Source organism: Nerophis lumbriciformis, linkage group LG22 (assembly GCF_033978685.3).
Source record: "Nerophis lumbriciformis linkage group LG22, RoL_Nlum_v2.1, whole genome shotgun sequence".
Classification (NCBI taxonomy): domain Eukaryota; kingdom Metazoa; phylum Chordata; class Actinopteri; order Syngnathiformes; family Syngnathidae; genus Nerophis; species Nerophis lumbriciformis.
In genome coordinates this window covers 32,311,938-32,331,769 of record NC_084569.2, presented here as the reverse complement: position 1 = coordinate 32,331,769, position 19,832 = coordinate 32,311,938, and the positions used below count along the sequence as shown (strand labels likewise).

Here is a 19,832-nt window from a genome sequence, read left to right as displayed (position 1 = left end):
TTTGTCACTGTGTGTATTTCAGTTTAAAAAAATAATAATAATAACAGTCCAGTGCAAGACAAAAGTAAAGATAGGAAAAGACAAAGCAAGGTCAACAACAATAAAGAGCCTAAATGGATTAATCTGGAACTTTATTCGACGTCTTGGATTGTTTGTTAGCTGTCTGCCTGTGTGTGTAGTTAGTATGTTCCAATAGCAGCAGAGGTGCACTTTTTGGAGAGCTGTATTATTTTCAGTTTTGTGCCCAAGGGACTGATTTTATTTAACACTATATTATTTTTTATACACCTATAGTGATCACAGAGACAGGTTGTTTTTGTGTTACTGTATATATTTGTTTTTCTGAAAAATCCCACTTAATATACTTTGGGTCACAACAGTCAATATTTATTTATTTTATTTTTTAGGGGGGTAACAGTCAATATTTATTTATTTATTTTATTTTATTTTTTCTTATAAAATAAAAGTGAGCTTTTGTTAAACCAAATATTGTGTTTTTTTCCATATACAACAACCTATCTGGATTCGATAAGAGAATCGATAAGGAATCGGTTCGATAAGAGGATTAGATAATGGGCTCGAACTCGATAATTTCTTATCAAACATCATCCCTACTCATAATCCTCTCCAAAAAAAGTGGGGTGGAACCAAGCATCGACGTCCCACTGGGGTGAGTTTCCCTTGCCCTTATGTGGGCTCTGTACCGAGGATGTCGTTGTGGCTTGTGCAGCCCTTTGAGACACTTGTGATTTAGGGCTATATAAATAAACATTGATTGATTGATGCGTCTTTTCGTGTCTTTCTCGCCATTTCCAGAACAGCTCCATTTTTGTTTCATCTGACATCACATGGACAAAGATAAGACCTTCTGGAGGAAAGTTCTGTGGTCAGATGAAACCAAAATTGGGCTGTTTGGCCACAATACCCAGCAACATGTTTGGAGGAGAAAAGGTGAGGCCTTTAATCCCAGGAACATCATGCCTACCGTCAAGCATGGTGGTGGTAGTATTATGTTCTGGGCCTGTTTTGCTGCCAATGGAACTGGTGCTTTACAGAGAGAAACTCAAGACAGCCATGCCATTATGTCCTTCACAAGTGTATGTAAACTTTTGACCACGACTGTAAATGACAGTTTTACTAGGTACATTTTCAACACCATTTGTTTCTTTGTTTCCATCCAGCCTGCACGTGTCTCTCAGCGCTCAAGGTCAGACCATGCTGTCTGCGCTGGTCTTCAGCACGCTGCTGTGGCTCTCCCTCATCCTGGCTCTCAGGTTCTGCCTCAAGCTGCTTCTCTCCTACCACCAATGGATATTTGAGCAGCACGGTCGAGCTTCCAACACCACTAAAATCTGGGGGGTAAGCCACGTTCTTACTCGAGATCATTTCCTCCAATCTCGATCCTACATTTTCAGCATTTTAAAATGTCAAAACAATTTCAGTTTTGTAGTAAATGAGAGATGTTACAATTCAAATCTTCCTTGAGGAACCTCACACTTCTGGGATGATTTAATGATGAAGAAAGTGTTGAGGATATTAGAGGTTGAGTTGTTTCAGCTAAAAAATGGTTTGATATTAATAAGTTATCACTAAATGATAAGAAAACTAAATGTATGGTGTTTAGTGGTGCAAGGACAAATTGTGAAGCAAAATTAAAATGAAATCAAGTGGAAATTGATAGAGTATATGAAACTAAATTCTTGGGAATAATAATTGATCATAATGTGTTGGAAACCGCAGATTGAATATATAAAGGGAAAAATATCCAAATCCATTGCTATTCTGTATGAAGTAAAACACATGCTGAATAAGAAATGTCTGCATATTAGGGGTGTAACGGTACACAAAAATTTCGGTTCGGTACGTACCTCGGTTTAGATGTCACGGTTCGGTTCATTTTCGGTACAGAAAGAAAACAACAAAATATAAATTTTGGGGTTATTTATTTACCAAATCGGGCAGGCGCTACAGGTGCATCAGAGCCAGAACAAACAGGCTCAGAGACAGTTTCTTTCCCAGAGCTGTCACCATATTGAACTCTAACTTATAATAATAATTCACCCCTATACAATATCCTACCCTAATACCCTACTGTGCAATATTACCCTTCGAGTGCAATACGTCCGCCACTGATTGTTATTTATTACTCAGTATTTTGTATTTCTACAGTGTTTTGCATATTGTACATGATTGCTCATTATTTTTATTGGATAGTAGTCTGTTTATTTCAATTGTTAATTGTTTTTTTTTTCTTTATTACCTCTTGTGTAATTTTTTTTAACCCCATATTTGTTCCCACTACCGCACCTTAAATTGGAGTCCTTAATCTCGTTATATGCAAATATAATGACAATAAAGTTAATTATATTCTTCTATTCTATTCAAAATGATGCCGCTATGTGTGTAACACTTTATTGCAGTATAAGCTCTTCAATGAATATGTACATCTTCACCAGGCCAAACAAGTGATAAAATGTGTACCGTATTTTTCGGACTATAAGTCGCAGTTTTTTTCATAGTTTGGCCGGGGGTGCGACTTATACTCAGGAGCGACTTATGTGTGAAATTATTAACACATTACCGTAAAATATCAAATAACATTATTTAGTTCATTCACGTAAGAGACTAGACGTATAAGATTTCATGGGATTTAGCGATTAGGAGTGACAGATTGTTTGGTAAACGTATAGCATGTTCTATATGTTATAGTTATTTGAATGACTCTTACCATAATATGTTACGTTAACATATCAGGCACGTTCTCAGTTGGTTATTTATGCCTCATATAACGTGCACTTATTGAGCCTGTTGTTCACTATTCTGTATTTATTTTAAATTGCCTTTCAAATGTCTATTCTTGGTGTTGGGTTTTATCAAATACATTTCCCCAAAAAATGCGACTTATACTCCAGTGCGACTTATATATGTTTTTTTTTTCTTCTTTATTATGCATTTTCGGCAGGTGCGACTTATACTCCGGTGCGACTTATACTCCGAAAAATACGGTAATTGGAAGAAATTAACACATTCGTAAGGGGTCCCCTTCGTCACAGCATTCTGTTCCATTTTTCTTTATGCGACCTTGTGGGTAAAAAGTTGGGCCGCGCTTGGGTTAATGTATACAGTTTGTGAGTTCACAACACACATTGCAAATCTATCTCTTGCTCTTTCTCTCAGACTCTACTGGGGCTCTTATCAAGCAGGAAGCCTCTACTGTACAGCTACCAAACGTCTCTACCTCATCTCCCTGTTCCTGCCATAAAGGACACCCTGAGCAGGGTATGTGTACATACACTTACAGGTCATGCTCATTGTGTCTGTATGTTTCAAGACAAACTGGTAATATGCTGTTCGTTTCAGCACTTGGAGTCCGTGCGCCCTCTCTTGACTGATGTCGATTTTAAACGGATGACAAAGTTAGCCTCCGAGTTTGAGCGCAGCCTGGGAAACCGCCTCCAGCGCTACTTGAAACTTAAAGCTCTATGGGCTACTAACTATGTAAGTAAGCAGCCGACCATGCATTGAACTGTGTCACGCCTAACACATTAAATACCATTATTTACACCAAAAATATTTAACAATTTTATTTTCTTATTGATTATTTGATGCCAATAATAGTAAGAAAATACATACTCGAAATTAAACTTGACTGTTTACCTTACAGGTGAGTGACTGGTGGGAGGAATACATTTACCTGCGGGGCCGAGGCCCCCTAATGGTCAACAGTAACTACTATGGCATGGTAAGCGGTTGCATTGTGTACCATACCAAAACATTACACCAGGGGGAGCCATTTCTTTGCTAATGTGCTGCTTCATGTCACTTTTCTCCTGTCACTTCCTTATTATTATTATAGAGGTTTATTTGAAATAGGGACAGATACAAAAACATAGACAGTTATGCATCATAGTGTTTGTAGCCAAAGCTAATTTACAACACTTGTCCCCAACAACAACAACAACAACACAGATCCAACATCATTAAAATAGGAAAATAAAAAATAGAATGAGTCGATATTAATGATAATAGTAATAATACAGACAAAGTGCAAACTACAAACCCCGTTTCCATATGAGTTGGGAAATTGTGTTAGATGTAAATATAAACGGAATACAATGATTTACAAATCATTTTCAACCCATATTCAATTTAATATGCTACAAAGACAACATATTTGATGTTCAAACTGATAAACATTTTTTTTTTTTGCAAATAATCATTAACTTTAGAATTTGATGCCAGGCACACGTGACAAAGAAGTTGGGAAAGGTGGCAATAAATACTGATAAAGTTGAGGAATGCTCATCAAACACTTATTTGGAACATCCCACAGGTGTGCAGGCTAATTGTGAACAGGTGGGTGCCATGATTGGGTATAAAAACTGCTTCCCAAAAAATGCTCTAAGTCTTTCACAAGAAAGGATGGGGCGAGGTACACCCCTTTGTCCACAACTGCGTGAGCAAATAGTCAAACAGTTTAAGAACAACGTTTCTCAAAGTGCAATTGCAAGAAATTTAGGGATTTCAACATCTACGGTACATAATATCATCAAAAGGTTCAGAGAATCTGGAGAAATCACTCCACGTAAGCGGCATGGCCGGAAACCAACATTGAATGACCGTGACCTTCGATCCCTCAGACGGCACTGTATCAAAAAATCAATCTCTAAAGGATATCACCACATGAGCTCAGGAACACTTCAGAAAACCACTGTCACTAAATACAGTTGGTCGCTACATCTGTAAGTGCAAGTTAAAGCTCTAGTATACAAAGTGAAAGCCATTTATCAACAACATCCAGAAACGCCGCCGGCTTCTCTGGGCCCGAGATCATCTAAGATGGACTCATGCAAAGTGGAAAAGTGTTCTGTGGTCTGACGAGTCCACATTTCAAATTGTTTTTGGAAATATTCGACATCGTGTCATCCGGACCAAAGGGGAAGCGAACCATCCAGACAGTTATCGACGCAAAGTTCAAAAGCCAGCATCTGTGATGGTATGGGGGTGCATTAGTGCCCAAGGCATGGGTAACTTACACATCTGTGAAGGCACCATTAATGCTGTAAGGTACATACAGGTTTTGGAACAACATATGCTGCCATCTAAGCGCCGTCTTTTTCATGGACGCCCCTGCTTATTTCAGCAAGACAATGCCAAGCCACATTTAGCACGTGTTACAACAGCGTGGCTTTGTAAAAAAAGAGTGCGGGTACTTTCCTGGCCCGCCTGCAGTCCAGACCTGTCTCCCATCGAAAATGTGTGGCGCATTATGAAGCGTAAAAAAACGACAGCGGAGACCCCGGACTGTTGAACGACTGAAGCTCTACATAAAACAAAAATGGGGAAGAATTCCACTTTCAAAGCTTCAACAATTAGTTTCCTCAGTTCTCAATCGTCTATTGAGTTGTTAAAAGGAAAGGCCATGTAACACAGTGGTGAACATGCCCTTTCCCAACTACTTTGGCACGTGTTGCAGCCATGAAATTCTAAGTTAATTATTATTTGCAAAAAAAAATAAAGTTTATGAGTTTGAACATCAAATATCTTGTCTTTGTAGTGCATTCAATCGAATATGGGTTGAAAAGGATTTGCAAATCATTGTATTCCGTTTATATTTACATCTAACACAATTTCCCAACTCATATGGAAACGGGGTTTGTAGATAAAAGCCAATAATAATAATAACACAAACAATGTGCAGACTAGATAAAAACCAATTAGTAAAAATTAGTAAAAACTAAACATACCCCATTGATAAAATCACAATCATGATCCTTTTCTTGTTGATTGTTTGTTTGAACTAGCTCCAATTTCATTTAAAGTCAAATGTGTAGTCTATTTGTTATTCCCCCTTTTATCTGTACTTTACAGGACTTCCTGTATGTGACCCCGACTTCTGTGCAAGCTGCCAGGGCCGGCAACACAATCAGTGCTATGCTGCTGTACCGCAGGAAGGTCAACCGGGAGGAGCTCAAACCGGTATGAAAGATGTTTCCCTTTTTAAGAACTGGTTTTGCCTGTTTTTAAAATCGAGAGGTTTGCTCTTCTTAAACCATAGTTGTAGCAAGGAACATTATAGAGCAGTGATGGCGGCCCAAAACGCTTATTTTGATGGCCCTCTGTATATAAATATACACAGTATCATTACAAATATTAATACGACCCGCATCAAAGCATTAGCAAGTAAAATGCTGAGTAACTGGACACGAAGTCCAGTGACCGCTGAGAAAGATCAGCTGATAACAGGGGAAAGTCCTTGTGGCAGCGTGGAAAGACAGCTGACAGAAAGGAATAGACCCCACTGGGACAGGCATGGGCTAGCTTCCCATGCTTGTAGCTTCCCATGCCTTCGCATGTTGGAAGCACCCGCTATAGCTACGAAAAGACGACAGAGGGAAACACCCCTATTGTCTGCGAGAGCGGGGGCGGAAGATCACTCATCGGCTGATATCACGGTAACAGATCCTGGACCAGAAACGACTATGAGTAACACAAGGGACACAAACTGCAGATACAAACCCTTTTCCATATGAGTTGGGAAATTGTGTTAGATGTAAATTTAAACGGAATACAATGATTTGCAAATCCTTTTCAACCCATATTCAATTGAATGCACTACAAAAACAAGATATTTGATGTTCAAACTCATAAACTTTTTTTTTTTTTTGTAAATAATAATTAACTTAGAATTTCATGGCTGCAACACGTGCCAAAGTAGTTGGGAAAGGGCATGTTCACCACTGTGTTACATGGCCTTTTCTTTTAACAACACTCAGTAAACGTTTGGGAACTGAGGAGACACATTTTTAAGCTTCTCAGGTGGAATTCTTTCCCATTCTTGCTTGATGTACAGCTTAAGTTGTTCAACAGTCCGGGGGTCTCCGTTGTGGTATTTTAGGCTTCATAATGCGCCACACATTTTCAATGGGAGACACTGTCCCACCATTTCTGGCTCCGCCTCCTTACCCACACACCCCTTAGAACAGACGTTGAAGCAAGTGCCCCAAAAACTGCGTGAGCCAAAATTGTGACCAAAATTAATTAAAGTCCGAAGTGAAATAATCTGGTTAGGAAAATGGTGACTGCAGTTGCAGAAAATTCTTGATATTTCCACAAATTTGCCTACACAGTTTGGAGCCATGTTTGTTTGCTTACACCAGGGGTGTGAAACTCAAATACAGAGTGGGCCAAAATTTTAAACTGAACAAAGCCACGGACCAAGGTTGAACAAATTAACCTTTTAATAGGGACCCAAACAAGTTTTGCATTGAATATTGAACAAGCAAGGCTTATATAACTTTATAGTGACATGCAAAATCGAGTTTCAAATAATAATAATAATAATAATAAAAAAATATCAATGGCATATCAAATACAATTTAAATAAAAATTGAATGCCTCTTTTCTATTTGCAGCCTTCTGAGGTAAATATCAACATTAACTTTTTCCACAGGCTAATAAATTTGAAAATAAAATAACAATGAATAAATCAACCATTATGGACTTTAAACTGCTCAGTTTGCAACACACTTATCTAATCTGATGTGCCCAAGCCAGATACCTGCCATCTTTTCTTGGATGCTAGTTCATTAATGTCGGGGCTCAGGCTTTGAGCTGAGGCAACCTTCATTATCGAACGAAGGTGTTCATCAGTCATTACAGGTAAAAGCCAGTAAATTAGAATATTTTGAAAAACTTGATTTATTTCAGTAATTGCATTCAAAAGGTGTAACTTGTACATTATATTTATTCATTGCACACAGACTGATGCATTCAAATGTTTATTTCATTTAATTTTGATGATTTGAAGTGGCAACAAATGAAAATCCAAAATTCCGTGTGTCACAAAATTAGAATATTACTTAAGGCTAATACAAAAAAGGGATTTTTAGAAATGTTGGCCAACTGAAAAGTATGAAAATGAAAAATATGAGCATGTACAATACTCAATACTTGGTTGGAGCTCCTTTTGCCTCAATTACTGCGTTAATGCGACGTGGCATGGAGTCGATGAGTTTCTGGCACTGCTCAGGTGTTATGAGAGCCCAGGTTGCTCTGATAGTGGCCTTCAACTCTTCTGCGTTTTTGGGTCTGGCATTCTGCATCTTCCTTTTCACAATACCCCACAGATTTTCTATGGGGCTAAGGTCAGGGGAGTTGGCGGGCCAATTTAGAACAGAAATACCATGGTCCCTAAACCAGGCACGGGTAGATTTTGCGCTGTGTGCAGGCGCCAAGTCCTGTTGGAACTTGAAATCTCCATCTCCATAGAGCAGGTCAGCAGCAGGAAGCATGAAGTGCTCTAAAACTTGCTGGTAGACGGCTGCGTTGACCCTGGATCTCAGGAAACAGAGTGGACCGACACCAGCAGATGACATGGCACCCCAAACCATCACTGATGGTGGAAACTTTACACTAGACTTCAGGCAACGTGGATCCTGTGCCTCTCCTGTCTTCCTCCAGACTCTGGGACCTCGATTTCCAAAGGAAATGCAAAATTTGCATGGTTGGGTGATGGTTTGGGGTGCCATGTCATCTGCTGGTGTCGGTCCACTCTGTTTCCTGAGATCCAGGGTCAACGCAGCCGTCTACCAGCAAGTTTTAGAGCACTTCATGCTTCCTGCTGCTGACCTGCTCTATGGAGATGGAGATTTCAAGTTCCAACAGGACTTGGCGCCTGCACACAGCGCAAAATCTACCCGTGCCTGGTTTACGGACCATGGTATTTCTGTTCTAAATTGGCTCGCCAACTCCCCTGACCTTAGCCCCATAGAAAATCTGTGGGGTATTGTAAAAAGGAAGATGCAGAATGCCAGACCCAAAAACGCAGAAGAGTTGAAGGCCACTATCAGAGCAACCTGGGCTCTCATAACACCTGAGCAGTGCCAGAAACTCATCGACTCCATGCCACGCCGCATTAACGCAGTAATTGAGGCAAAAGGAGCTCCAACCAAGTATTGAGTATTGTACATGCTCATATTTTTCATTTTCATACTTTTCAGTTGGCCAACATTTCTAAAAATCCCTTTTTTGTATTAGCCTTAAGTAATATTCTAATTTTGTGACACACGGAATTTTGGATTTTCATTTGTTGCCACTTCAAATCATCAAAATTAAATGAAATAAACATTTGAATGCATCAGTCTGTGTGCAATGAATAAATATAATGTACAAGTTACACCTTTTGAATGCAATTACTGAAATAAATCAAGTTTTTCAAAATATTCTAATTTACTGGCTTTTACCTGTATATCTCGTATTCCACCCGGACCACAGTCTTGGGGGCGTGCCTTAAAGACACTGCCTTTAACGTCCTCTACAAGCTGTCGTCACGTCCGCTTTTCATCCATTCTAACAACGTGCCGGCCCAGTCACAAGATATGTGCGGCTTCTGTACGCACACACACGTGAATGCAATGCATACTTGATCAACAGCGATGCAGGTTACACTGAAGGTGGCCGTATAAACAACTTTAACACTGTTACAAATATACGCCACATTGTGAATCCACACCAAACAAGAATGACAAACACATTTCGGGAGAACATCCACACCGTAACACACCATAAACACAACAGAACAAATACCCAAAACCCTTTGCAGCACTAACTCTTCCGGGACGCTACAAAATACACCCCCCGCTACCACCAAACCCCCACCACACACACACACACACACACACACACACACACACACACACACACACACACACACACACACACCTTGTAGGGACGCTACAAGGTGTGTGTTAGAGTTAGTGCTGCAAAGGGTTCTGGGTATTTGTTCCGTTGTGTTTATGTTGTGTTTAGGGCTGCAACTAACAACTAATTTGATAATCGATTAATCTGTTGATTATTACTTTGATTAATCGATTAATAATTGGATAAAAGAGACAAACTACATTTCTATCCTTTCCAGTACTTTATTGAAAAAAAACAGCATACTGGCACCATACTTATTTTGATTATTGTTTCTCAGCTGTTTGTAAATGTTGCAGTTTATAAATAAAGGTTTATAAAAAAATATATATATATATTTTAAAAAGTAGCCTCTGCGCATGCGCATAGCATAGATCCAACGAATCGATGACTAAATTAATCGCCAACTATTTTTATAATCGATTTTAATCGATTTAATCGTTTAGTTGTTGCAGCCCTAGTTGTGTTACTGTGCGGATGTTCTCCCGAAATATGTTTGTCATTCTTGTTTGGTGTGGGTTCACAGTGTGGCGCATATTTGTAACAGTGTTAAAGTTTTTTATACGGCCACTCTGTGTGACCGCTATGGCTGTTGATCAAGTATGCGTTGCATTCACTTGTGTTAGTGCATGCAGAAGCCGCACATATTATGTGACTGGGCCAGCACCTCATTGGACTGGATGAAAAGCGGACGTGACGACAGCTCGGGGCAGATTTTCGGGAGGGGCACTGAAATTTGGGAGTCTCCCGGGGGGGTTGGCGAGTATGAGAATTAGCGGTGAATGCTCTGTTACCGCGGCACCGCCGCTGTATATAATCGGCGGGCCAGCTCTAGTTTTAATTTGATATTGCCTCAAGGGCCAAATGAAATTACACGGCGGGCCAGAGTTTGACACCCATGGCTTACACAAACACTGCAGCCTGTGTGACATCATGTTTTGTGCGCACACGTGTTATCTCACGGACACATTCCATTCATATAAGCACACAAAAAGATCAGATTTTATTTTTTTTAAATCCGAATTGGGCTTCATAACGTGCAATGTGAACATACTGTAGCCTTATTGGCCCAAATTTGGATATTTGAAGGGTCTACTTATCACTATATTAAACTACTTAACATGCCTTGCTCTACACTGGATTACAGTGACGTGCGGTGAGGTTGATGGCTGGTGAGGCACTGACTTCATCACAGTCAGATTTACAAACATATGAACCCTAAAGAGTATCTTATTCACCATTTGATTGGCAGCAGTTAACGGGTTATGTTTAAAAGCTCATACCAGCATTCTTCCCTGCTTGGCACTCGGCACCAAGGCTTGGAATTGGGGGTTAAATCACCAAAAATTATTCTTGGGCGCGGCACCGCTTCTGCCCACTGCTCCCCTCACCTCCCAGGGGGTGATCAAGGGATGGGTCAAATGCAGACGACAAATTTCACCACACCTAGTGTGTGTGTGACAATCATTGGTACTTTAACTAAACTTTAACTTTACACATACAAACTGTAGCACACAAAAAAGCACATTTAATTAAAAAAATGTAATTATGGTCTTACCTTTACTTATAAGTGCGGGAACAGTGGTGTTCGTGTTGGAGGAGTTGTGAATGAATGAAATATGAAATCCGTGCTGCAGTCTGCAGGTGTACCTAATGTTGTGTCCCTGCAGTCGTTCACGGCTCCTCCGGCGCGAGCATTGTTGTTTTTGCACTTTTTGGCTTCTTGTTAAGTGACTTTGTTTGGGTGGATTCGGTCTTGCACCTGGAGGGTTTGGGTGTGGGCTTTGGTTGGTGTGGCGCTCCCGTCGGGGGGTGCATTCTGCGGCGGGGTGCATTAACCGGCACCAGGAGGCAGGATTACTGCGAGCCTCACACAGTACGTCTTCGCAGCAGTTTTATGATTGCTCAGCACAAGAAATACTTTACACACATACAGTTGTTGACAATATACACTGTACATTATATACCTCAGCTAACCAAACTATGGAAATGTATAATATAGTTCATATAGCAATACGGTCTCACTGCACAGCAGGCCAGCAGTTAGCCGAGTCTGCAATCCATGTTGAGGCACAATTGAGTGACGTGCCTCAACTGGCTGCTGTTCACCGCACCGTCTCTTCTCAGTATTTGAACGGCAAATGTGAAAATTCAGCGATTTTGAATTAAAATAATCTAAAACTGGTGAAGTTAAATGGAAAATAACTTTATAGTTTAATCACTGAATACATATAACAATTTAATTTTTTTTTTTTCTTTTTACATTTTTTTTCTTTCCATGACCGCACGTCACTGCTGGATTAGTTGTAGCGTGTTTTTTAAACGCAAATACCAAAGCGGCCCCTTCAGCCTTTTAATGTTTCTGTATGTGGCCCATTTTTTGTGCACCACTTCCGTACGGAAACGTGTATATGTTGTAAAACCTGAAAAGACATGTGTCTGTTGTGTCTGTGTTTTAGAGCCGTGTTCCTGGTACTTTAATCCCTCTGTGTGCTGCCCAATATGAGAGGATGTTCAACACAACACGCACTCCAGGAATTGAGACAGGTACGCTGCAAAAAGTCAGTGTTAAAAAACAAGAAAAAAAAATACAAAAATTAGGTTTGTTTTTTTTACTAAGCAAAATTATCTGCCAATAGAACAAGAAAATTTGGCTTGTCAAGAATTACCAAAACAAGTAAAATTAGCTGACTTCAATGAACCCAAAAATACCTTAAAATAAGTATATTCTCACTAAAAACAAGTGCACTTTTCTTGGTAGAAAAAAAAAGAGAACTTTTTGCTCAATATGTTGAAAAATATTCTTAAATTAAGTAAATGCTAGTGCCATTATCTTGACATAATGATATGCACTCGGCATTACATTTACTTATACTAAAAACTAATTTATTGTTCTTAATGGAAAGACAACAAGGCAACCGCTTGTTACTCTCGAGGTCTCCTAGCCGCTCAGGCAAATCATATTGTCTAAAAATGCATTTTTCTATCGACAACATGACATCATCGCGCCAAGTGCGTGCTCTTTCAGTCAATTAGTGCGCATATATACAGCCCGGAACCCTGGCCAAAAATTTTTTAATTGTAATTTTGAAGAATTTATCTGAATGTGCATGAACTATTTCTGTCCAAAATTGTTAGAAATGTTAAATGTTTAAATATTAACTGTCAAGTTTACTGTACTGTGACAACTATATGAGTACGTGTTTTCTATTGTTTCATTGAAAATAAAACAGCAAAGTCCATTTGGCTGTCATCTGTTTTAATTATGAGACACAATTGTGTCAAAGTCATGATTTTTTATTTCATGCTTGAAATAAGAAATTATTACTTTTAAAAAAAGCAGTTGTATACTTGTGAGTGTTGATGACAGAGCTTTGCAACAGTTGATATTCTAGTTTCAAGCATGTTTTACTCAATATAGGTCATCAAATCTCAGCCACAAGCTGTAATATCTTACTGAGATCATTTAGGACCAAAACCCTTAAAACAAGTAAAACACTCTAACATAAACTCTTCTTAGTGAGAAGAATTATCTTATCAGACAGAAAATAAGCAAATCTCACCCTTTTTTGAGATATTTAATCTTACTTAGATTTCAGTTTTTGCAGTGTAACACACATACAATCTTCTGATGAACAGCCTCATTTTATTGTGGATTAGCACGATACTCGTATTGTTTACAGATGTTCTCCAGCACTGGATAGACAGTGAGTGTGTTGCTGTGTACCACAAGGGACGTTACTTCCGCTTGTGGGTGTACCGGGCCGGCCGCCTCCTCTCCCCTCGGGAGATCGAGTTCCAGATTCAGAAGATCCTGGATGACCCCTCACCCCCACAACTTGGGGAGGAATATCTAGGAGCTCTCACAGCCGGGGACAGGTAGGAACAATACTGCATAAAATCAATTTATTGCCTGCCTTATAGCATGTTTTCAAATAAATATTTTCTGCTTTGGTCATGTCCGGAACTAGTTCATTGCTGAAAAAAAAGCAAAAAATATGCTTTTCCAGCTGCTTACAATAGTGTGATAGATCCCCACCCACTGTCTGTTTTTTGATTTGGTATTCCCCACACGCCATATCGAAAATAATTAGGGATGGCAATGCCAATAAATGCTTTAAAATGTAATATCGAAAATTATCGGTATTGGTTTCAAAAAGTAAAATGTATGACTTTTTAAAACGCCCCTGTGTACACGGACGTAGGGAAAGGTACAGAGCACCAATAAACTTCCTATGCGTGCCGGCCCAGTCACATAATATCTACGGCTTTTCACATACACAAGTGAATGCAAGCATACTTGGTCAACAGCTATACAGGTCACACTGAGGGTGGCCATATGAACAACTTTAACACTGTTACAAATATGCGCCACACTGTGAACCCACACCAAACAAGAATGACAAACACGTTTTGGGAGAACATCCGCACCGTAACACAACATAAACACAACAGAACAAATACCCAGAACCCCTTGCAGCACTAACTCTTCCGGGACGCTACAATATACACCCCCGTTAACTCCCCCCCCCCCGCGTTCCCCCAACCCCGCCCACCTCAACCTCCTCATGCATGTTCCAAATTCCAAGCTGCTGTTTTGAGGCATGTTAAAAAAAATAATGCACTTTGTGACTTCAATAATAAATATGGCAGTGCCATGTTGGCATTTTTTTCAATAACTTGAGTTGATTTATTTTGGAAAACCTTGTTAAATTGTTTAATGCATCCAGCGGGGCATCACAACAAAATTAAATATGTTACATTACATACCAGGCACGTTCTCAGTTGGTTATTTATGCGTCATATGACGTACACTTATTCAGCCTGTTGTTCACTATTCTTTATTTATTTTAAATTGCCTTTCAAATGTCTATTCTTGGTGTTGGGTTTTATCAAATAAATTTCCCCCAAAAATGCAACTTATGCTCCAGTGCGACTTATATGTGTTTTTTTCCTTCTTTATTGCGCGTTTTCGGGCGGTGCGACTTATACTCTGAAAAATACGGTAGCTAGACAGTTATGTTTCAGTGATAATTAAGTTTTTAGGCCATCTCCATGCAACCAGCTTTTCTAACCTGTAACTTTTTTGAAAAAGTTTTATTGTAATTATCATACCAAATAATACATTGTGAGAATGGGTTTGTATCAAGAATCGTGTTGAATCGAGAATCGTTCCTGAATCGAATTGCCACCCTTGGAATCGAAATTGGATCGAATTGTTAGGTTACCAAAGATTCACACCCCTCGAAATGAATGATACATTTTGTTCTCAAATTTTGTCGACAAAAGTGGTCGACCATGTATGCTGACGTCAACTCAAGCAGGCACATTTCATCAATAAGAGCACAGTGGACCAAGAGTTGTTGGATTGGTCAACATAAGCGGTTTGTTGGTCTTAGCCAGGGGTGTCAAACTCATTTTCATTGAGGGCCACGTTGCAGTTTTGGGTGCACTCAGAGGGCCGGCCGCTTGTAACATTAATAAAAAAAACATACATGTATAAGGATTAGTTGCATGATATTGTCACACGATTACCTATGCATTTGATTAGTGAATGTATATTTTACCTACACTGTAAGAAAAAAAAAACCGGTGGATTTTGCGGTCCAAAAAAATGGCAGAATTTTACCTTAAAATTTACAGTAAAATGGTCACACTCTATTTTACTGTAAAATTCTGGTGATTGAGCTGCCAGTTTTTTGGGGGTTTTTTGCATAAAAATATAGTTGCTGTTTTCACAGTGTATTATTACTGTAAATGTAAAAATGGTACCACAGTTTTTTTCCTACGGTAGGATTCTGAAGACCGAGCTGTTTTTAAAAATATATATATATTGTCATGTTTACAGTGTACAATTTGATGGATAACTTGTTTTGAAATCATAAGGCTAAGTAGATATTTATGTATGTGTTTACCCCAAAAATGTTTCGATTGTATGATAATCTAATATCTTTTGCATTATTAGATGGATAGAGTTTAAAATTAGGGATGTCCGATAATGGCTTTTTGCCGATATCCGATATTCCGATATTGACCAAACCCTTAATTACCGATACCGATATCAAACGATATATACAGTCGTGGAATTAACACATTATTATGCCTAATTTGGACAACCAGGTATGGTGAAGATAAGGTCCTTTTAAAAAAAATCAATAAAATAAAATAAGATAAATACATTTAAAAAAAATTCTTGAATAAAAAAGAAAGTAAAACAATATAAAAACAGTTACATAGAAACTAGTAGTTAATGAAAATGAGTAAAATTAACTATTAAAGGTTAGTACTATTAGTGGACCAGCAGCACGCACAATCATGTGTGCTTACGGACTGTATCCCTTGCAGACTGTATTGATATATGTTGATATATAATGTAGGAACCAGAATATTAATAACAGAAAGAAACAACCCTTTTGTGTGAATGAGTGTAAATGGGGGAGGGAGGTTTTTTGGGTTGGTGTATTAATTGTAAGTGTATCTTGTGTTTTTTATGTTGATTTTATAAAAAAACAAAAAAAACAAACCGATACCGATAAAAAAAAAAAAACGATACCGATAATTTCCGATATTACATTTGAAAGCATTTATCGGCATCTCTATTTAAAATGTATACAACTGCATGCAGTACATGTCTTTTTTTCTGTCAAAATAGAAAAAGAAAGAAAGATAAAGTACTTCATTGATGCATATTATTTCCAAGCTTTCCTGGGCCATTCAAAATGATGTGGCAGGCCAGATCTGGCCCGTGGGCCTTGAGTTTGACACCTGTGGTCTAAGCGGCAGGGACTTACAGTACAACAGACCCGTCTATAAACCACTCTTCACTGTATGTACAGTCCTATTTACATGTGACAATCTCCACAATCTCCCCCCAGGATTCCTTGGTCTCAGATAAGGAAGCAATACTTCAGCACCGGGGTCAACAAGCGGTCGTTGGATGCCATCGAGAAGGCCGCCTTCTTCGTAACTCTGGATGATGAAGAGCAGGGCATGAGGGAAACTGACCCAGAAGGAAACTTGGATCGCTATGCCAAGTCGCTGCTCCATGGCAAATGTTACGACAGGTCAGGACAAAGCCGGGGAAATTAATGTGTCATTGACTGCAAATCATTCTTTGATATACCAGTTACATTAGATTCTCTTGTATAACTGCGATGAGGTGGCGACTTGTCCAGGGTGTACGCCGCCTTCCGTCCGAATGCAGCTGAGATAGGCTCCAGCACCCCCGCGACCCCGAACGGGACAAGCGGTAGAAAATGGATGGATGGATGGATATAACCCCAGGGAAAATATGTATCAAAAGATTGCAAATGTCATCCTTTCCATTTTGTGGAATTTTGCCTATCTTCACAATCATAAGAAAAGACATGACGGATGTTTTTGTTTTTTTAATGCATTCTAACAGGGCTTGGCAATATTTTTTATGACTTATTAAGCCTGCCAATAAGTACAGTAAAACAATTTCCAACTTACCAAGGGTGCTATTTATCAGTGGAGAAGTGTATTGTAGCCAGATAGAATGATCGCACTCTGCAATGGCATATTTATTTTTAGTCAGCCCTTTGTCTTTTTGCCCTTTTTATTTTATTACTAATTCATTATTTTGTTAGGTTTCGTGTTGAAATGAAAGCCCTGTTCACATGCTGTTTGTTTAAAATGGAACGGGCAACAAATGTGTTTTACATAACATAGTAAATAATTGTGATTAGGGCTGCAACAACTAATCGATTAAAATCAATTATAAAAATAGTTGGCGATTAATTTAGTCATCGATTCGTTGGATCTATGCTATGCACATGCGTAGAGGCTCCTTATTTATTTAAAAAAAATAAAATTATAAACCTTTTTTATAGGCTGCAACATTTACAAACAGCTGAGAAACAATAATCAAAATAAGTATGGTGCCAGTATGCTGTTTTTTTCCAATAAAATACTGGAAAGGATAGAAATGTAGTTTGTCTCTTTTATCCGATTATTAATCGATTAATCTAAGTAATAATCAACAGATTCATCGATTATCAAATTAGTTGTTAGTTGCAGCCCTAATCGTGATTAATAATCGTGGTTTCAATATTGATAAAAAATAATTGTGATTATTATTTTGGCCATAATCGTGCAGTCTTACTTCATGAAACAAATCTTGTCTCATAATTTCTGGTTTCTTCCAACCAAAAAATCTAAATAAATAATGAATATTTTATCATCAATCAATCAATCAATGTTTATTTATATAGCCCTAAATCATAAGTGTCTCAAAGGGCTGCACAAGCCACAACGACATCCTCGGTGCAAAGCCCACATAAGGGCAAGGAAAAACTCACCCCAGTGGGACGTCGATGTGAATGACTATGAGAAACCTTGGAGAGGACCGCATATGTAAAATAATTGCTATGTGAACGCATTTTATGTTGATATCGAGTATGTGTTTATCGCGATACATATTGATATCGTGTTATCGACCTACATTATAAATATTAAATAAATGCGATCAAAAGTCTGCTTACAATGGAGCTAATGTGTTTTATATACGGTATATATGTAATGTAGTATCAGGCATATTTATAATATTTGATATTAACGTATTTTGACCATTTTAGGCATATGCGGCGCATTAATTTCAAAAACGCATCACAACTAGGGATGTCCGATAATGGCTTTTTTGCCGATATCCGTTATTCCGATACTGTCCAACTCTTAATTACCGATACCGATATCAACCGATACGGATATATACAGTCTTGGAATTAACACATTATTATGCCTAATTTGGACAACCAGGTATATGGTAAAGATAAGGTCCTTTTAAAAAAAATAATAATAATGAATTAAGATAAATAAATTAAAAACGTTTTCTTGAATAAAAAAGAAAGTAAAACAATATAAAAACAGTTACATAGAAACTAGTAATTAATGAAAATGAGTAAAATTAACTGTTTAAGGTTAGTACTATTAGTGGACCAGCAGCACGCACAATCATGTGTGCTTACGGACTGTATCCCTTGCAGACTGTATTGATATATATTGATATCTTATGTAGGAACCAGAATATTAATAACAGAAAGAAACAACCCTTTTGTGTGAATGAGTGTAAATGGAGGAGGGAGGTTTTTTGGGTTGGTGCACTAATTGTAAGTATATCTTGTGTTTTTTATGTTGATTTAATAAAAAATTTAAAAAAAACCCAAAAAAAACCCCGATACCGATAATAAAAAAAACCATACCGATAATTTCCAATATTACATTTTAAAGCATTTATCGGACATCTCTAATCACAACGTTTGCTTTTTTTCTCTTCATCCCTGATTATTACTCACTGCAGATTTTGTGAGAGACAACAAACATAATAAAACATCACCTACTGTACAATGTCTGCTGTCATTAGGATGCCGACTCCGAGGATGTTCATATAAATCAAATCAAATCAAATCAACTTTATTTATAAAGCACATTTAAAATTTACCACAGGGGTAGCCAAAGTGCTGCACAATGGGCAGGTTAAAAGATAAAACGAGTACCGAGCAAACACAACACAACACAAACAGAACACTATAAAAAATAAATAAATAAAATAAAATAATATATTCCCATTTAGGTGAAGAATGTCTCATAATCCTCGCGAAGAAAAGGGTATGTATAACCGAGCGTCTTTTTGTGTTGTCTCGCCATTTCTGGGTCTAAGTTGGCTGTCAAAGTGTACCAACTTGTCGGAATAAGTCCTCAGCCTTCTGCCATCCAGGTGAGAGGCGTGATTTAAAATCTAAAATACATTTTGACGAGCAAGGAAACGAGGAAGCAGCTGATCAGTCGAGTATGTCAACCTCGGCACACAAGCTTGTGATCACGGCGCCCCTATAAATAGTTTGTCTGGGTTTTAATAACAATATCACTAATACTTGGTTAAGATTCAAGTCACGAAATGAGTATGGAGTATTGTTGGTTATTTGTGCGTGGAGTAGTGGACCTCCCATTGGCTCCGCTGTAAGCAGACTTTTATTTATGAGTTAGAATGCATAAAAAAAAAAAACATCCATCTTCATGTCTTTCTTAATGATTGTGAACGATAAGCAAAATTCCTCCCAAAAAGTGCAGTTCCCCTTTAAACCATATAAGTAACCATAGCCATACAGACACCG

At 38.4% G+C, this 19,832-nt stretch overlaps 1 protein-coding gene across 1 annotated transcript in view; it reads left to right on the top strand.

Annotated features, from left to right (window-relative positions):
* Positions 1 to 19,832, top strand: part of cpt1a2b (carnitine palmitoyltransferase 1A2b) — a 134,310-nt gene that overhangs the window by 53,073 nt on the left and 61,405 nt on the right. Inside the window, exons 4-11 of the mRNA XM_072915711.1 lie at positions 1,182 to 1,359; positions 3,178 to 3,279; positions 3,361 to 3,498; positions 3,665 to 3,742; positions 5,872 to 5,979; positions 12,159 to 12,246; positions 13,383 to 13,578; positions 16,575 to 16,763. Of these exons, the coding sequence (XP_072771812.1) occupies positions 1,182 to 1,359; positions 3,178 to 3,279; positions 3,361 to 3,498; positions 3,665 to 3,742; positions 5,872 to 5,979; positions 12,159 to 12,246; positions 13,383 to 13,578; positions 16,575 to 16,763 (1,077 nt within the window). The remainder of the gene's footprint in view (positions 1 to 1,181; positions 1,360 to 3,177; positions 3,280 to 3,360; positions 3,499 to 3,664; positions 3,743 to 5,871; positions 5,980 to 12,158; positions 12,247 to 13,382; positions 13,579 to 16,574; positions 16,764 to 19,832) is intronic.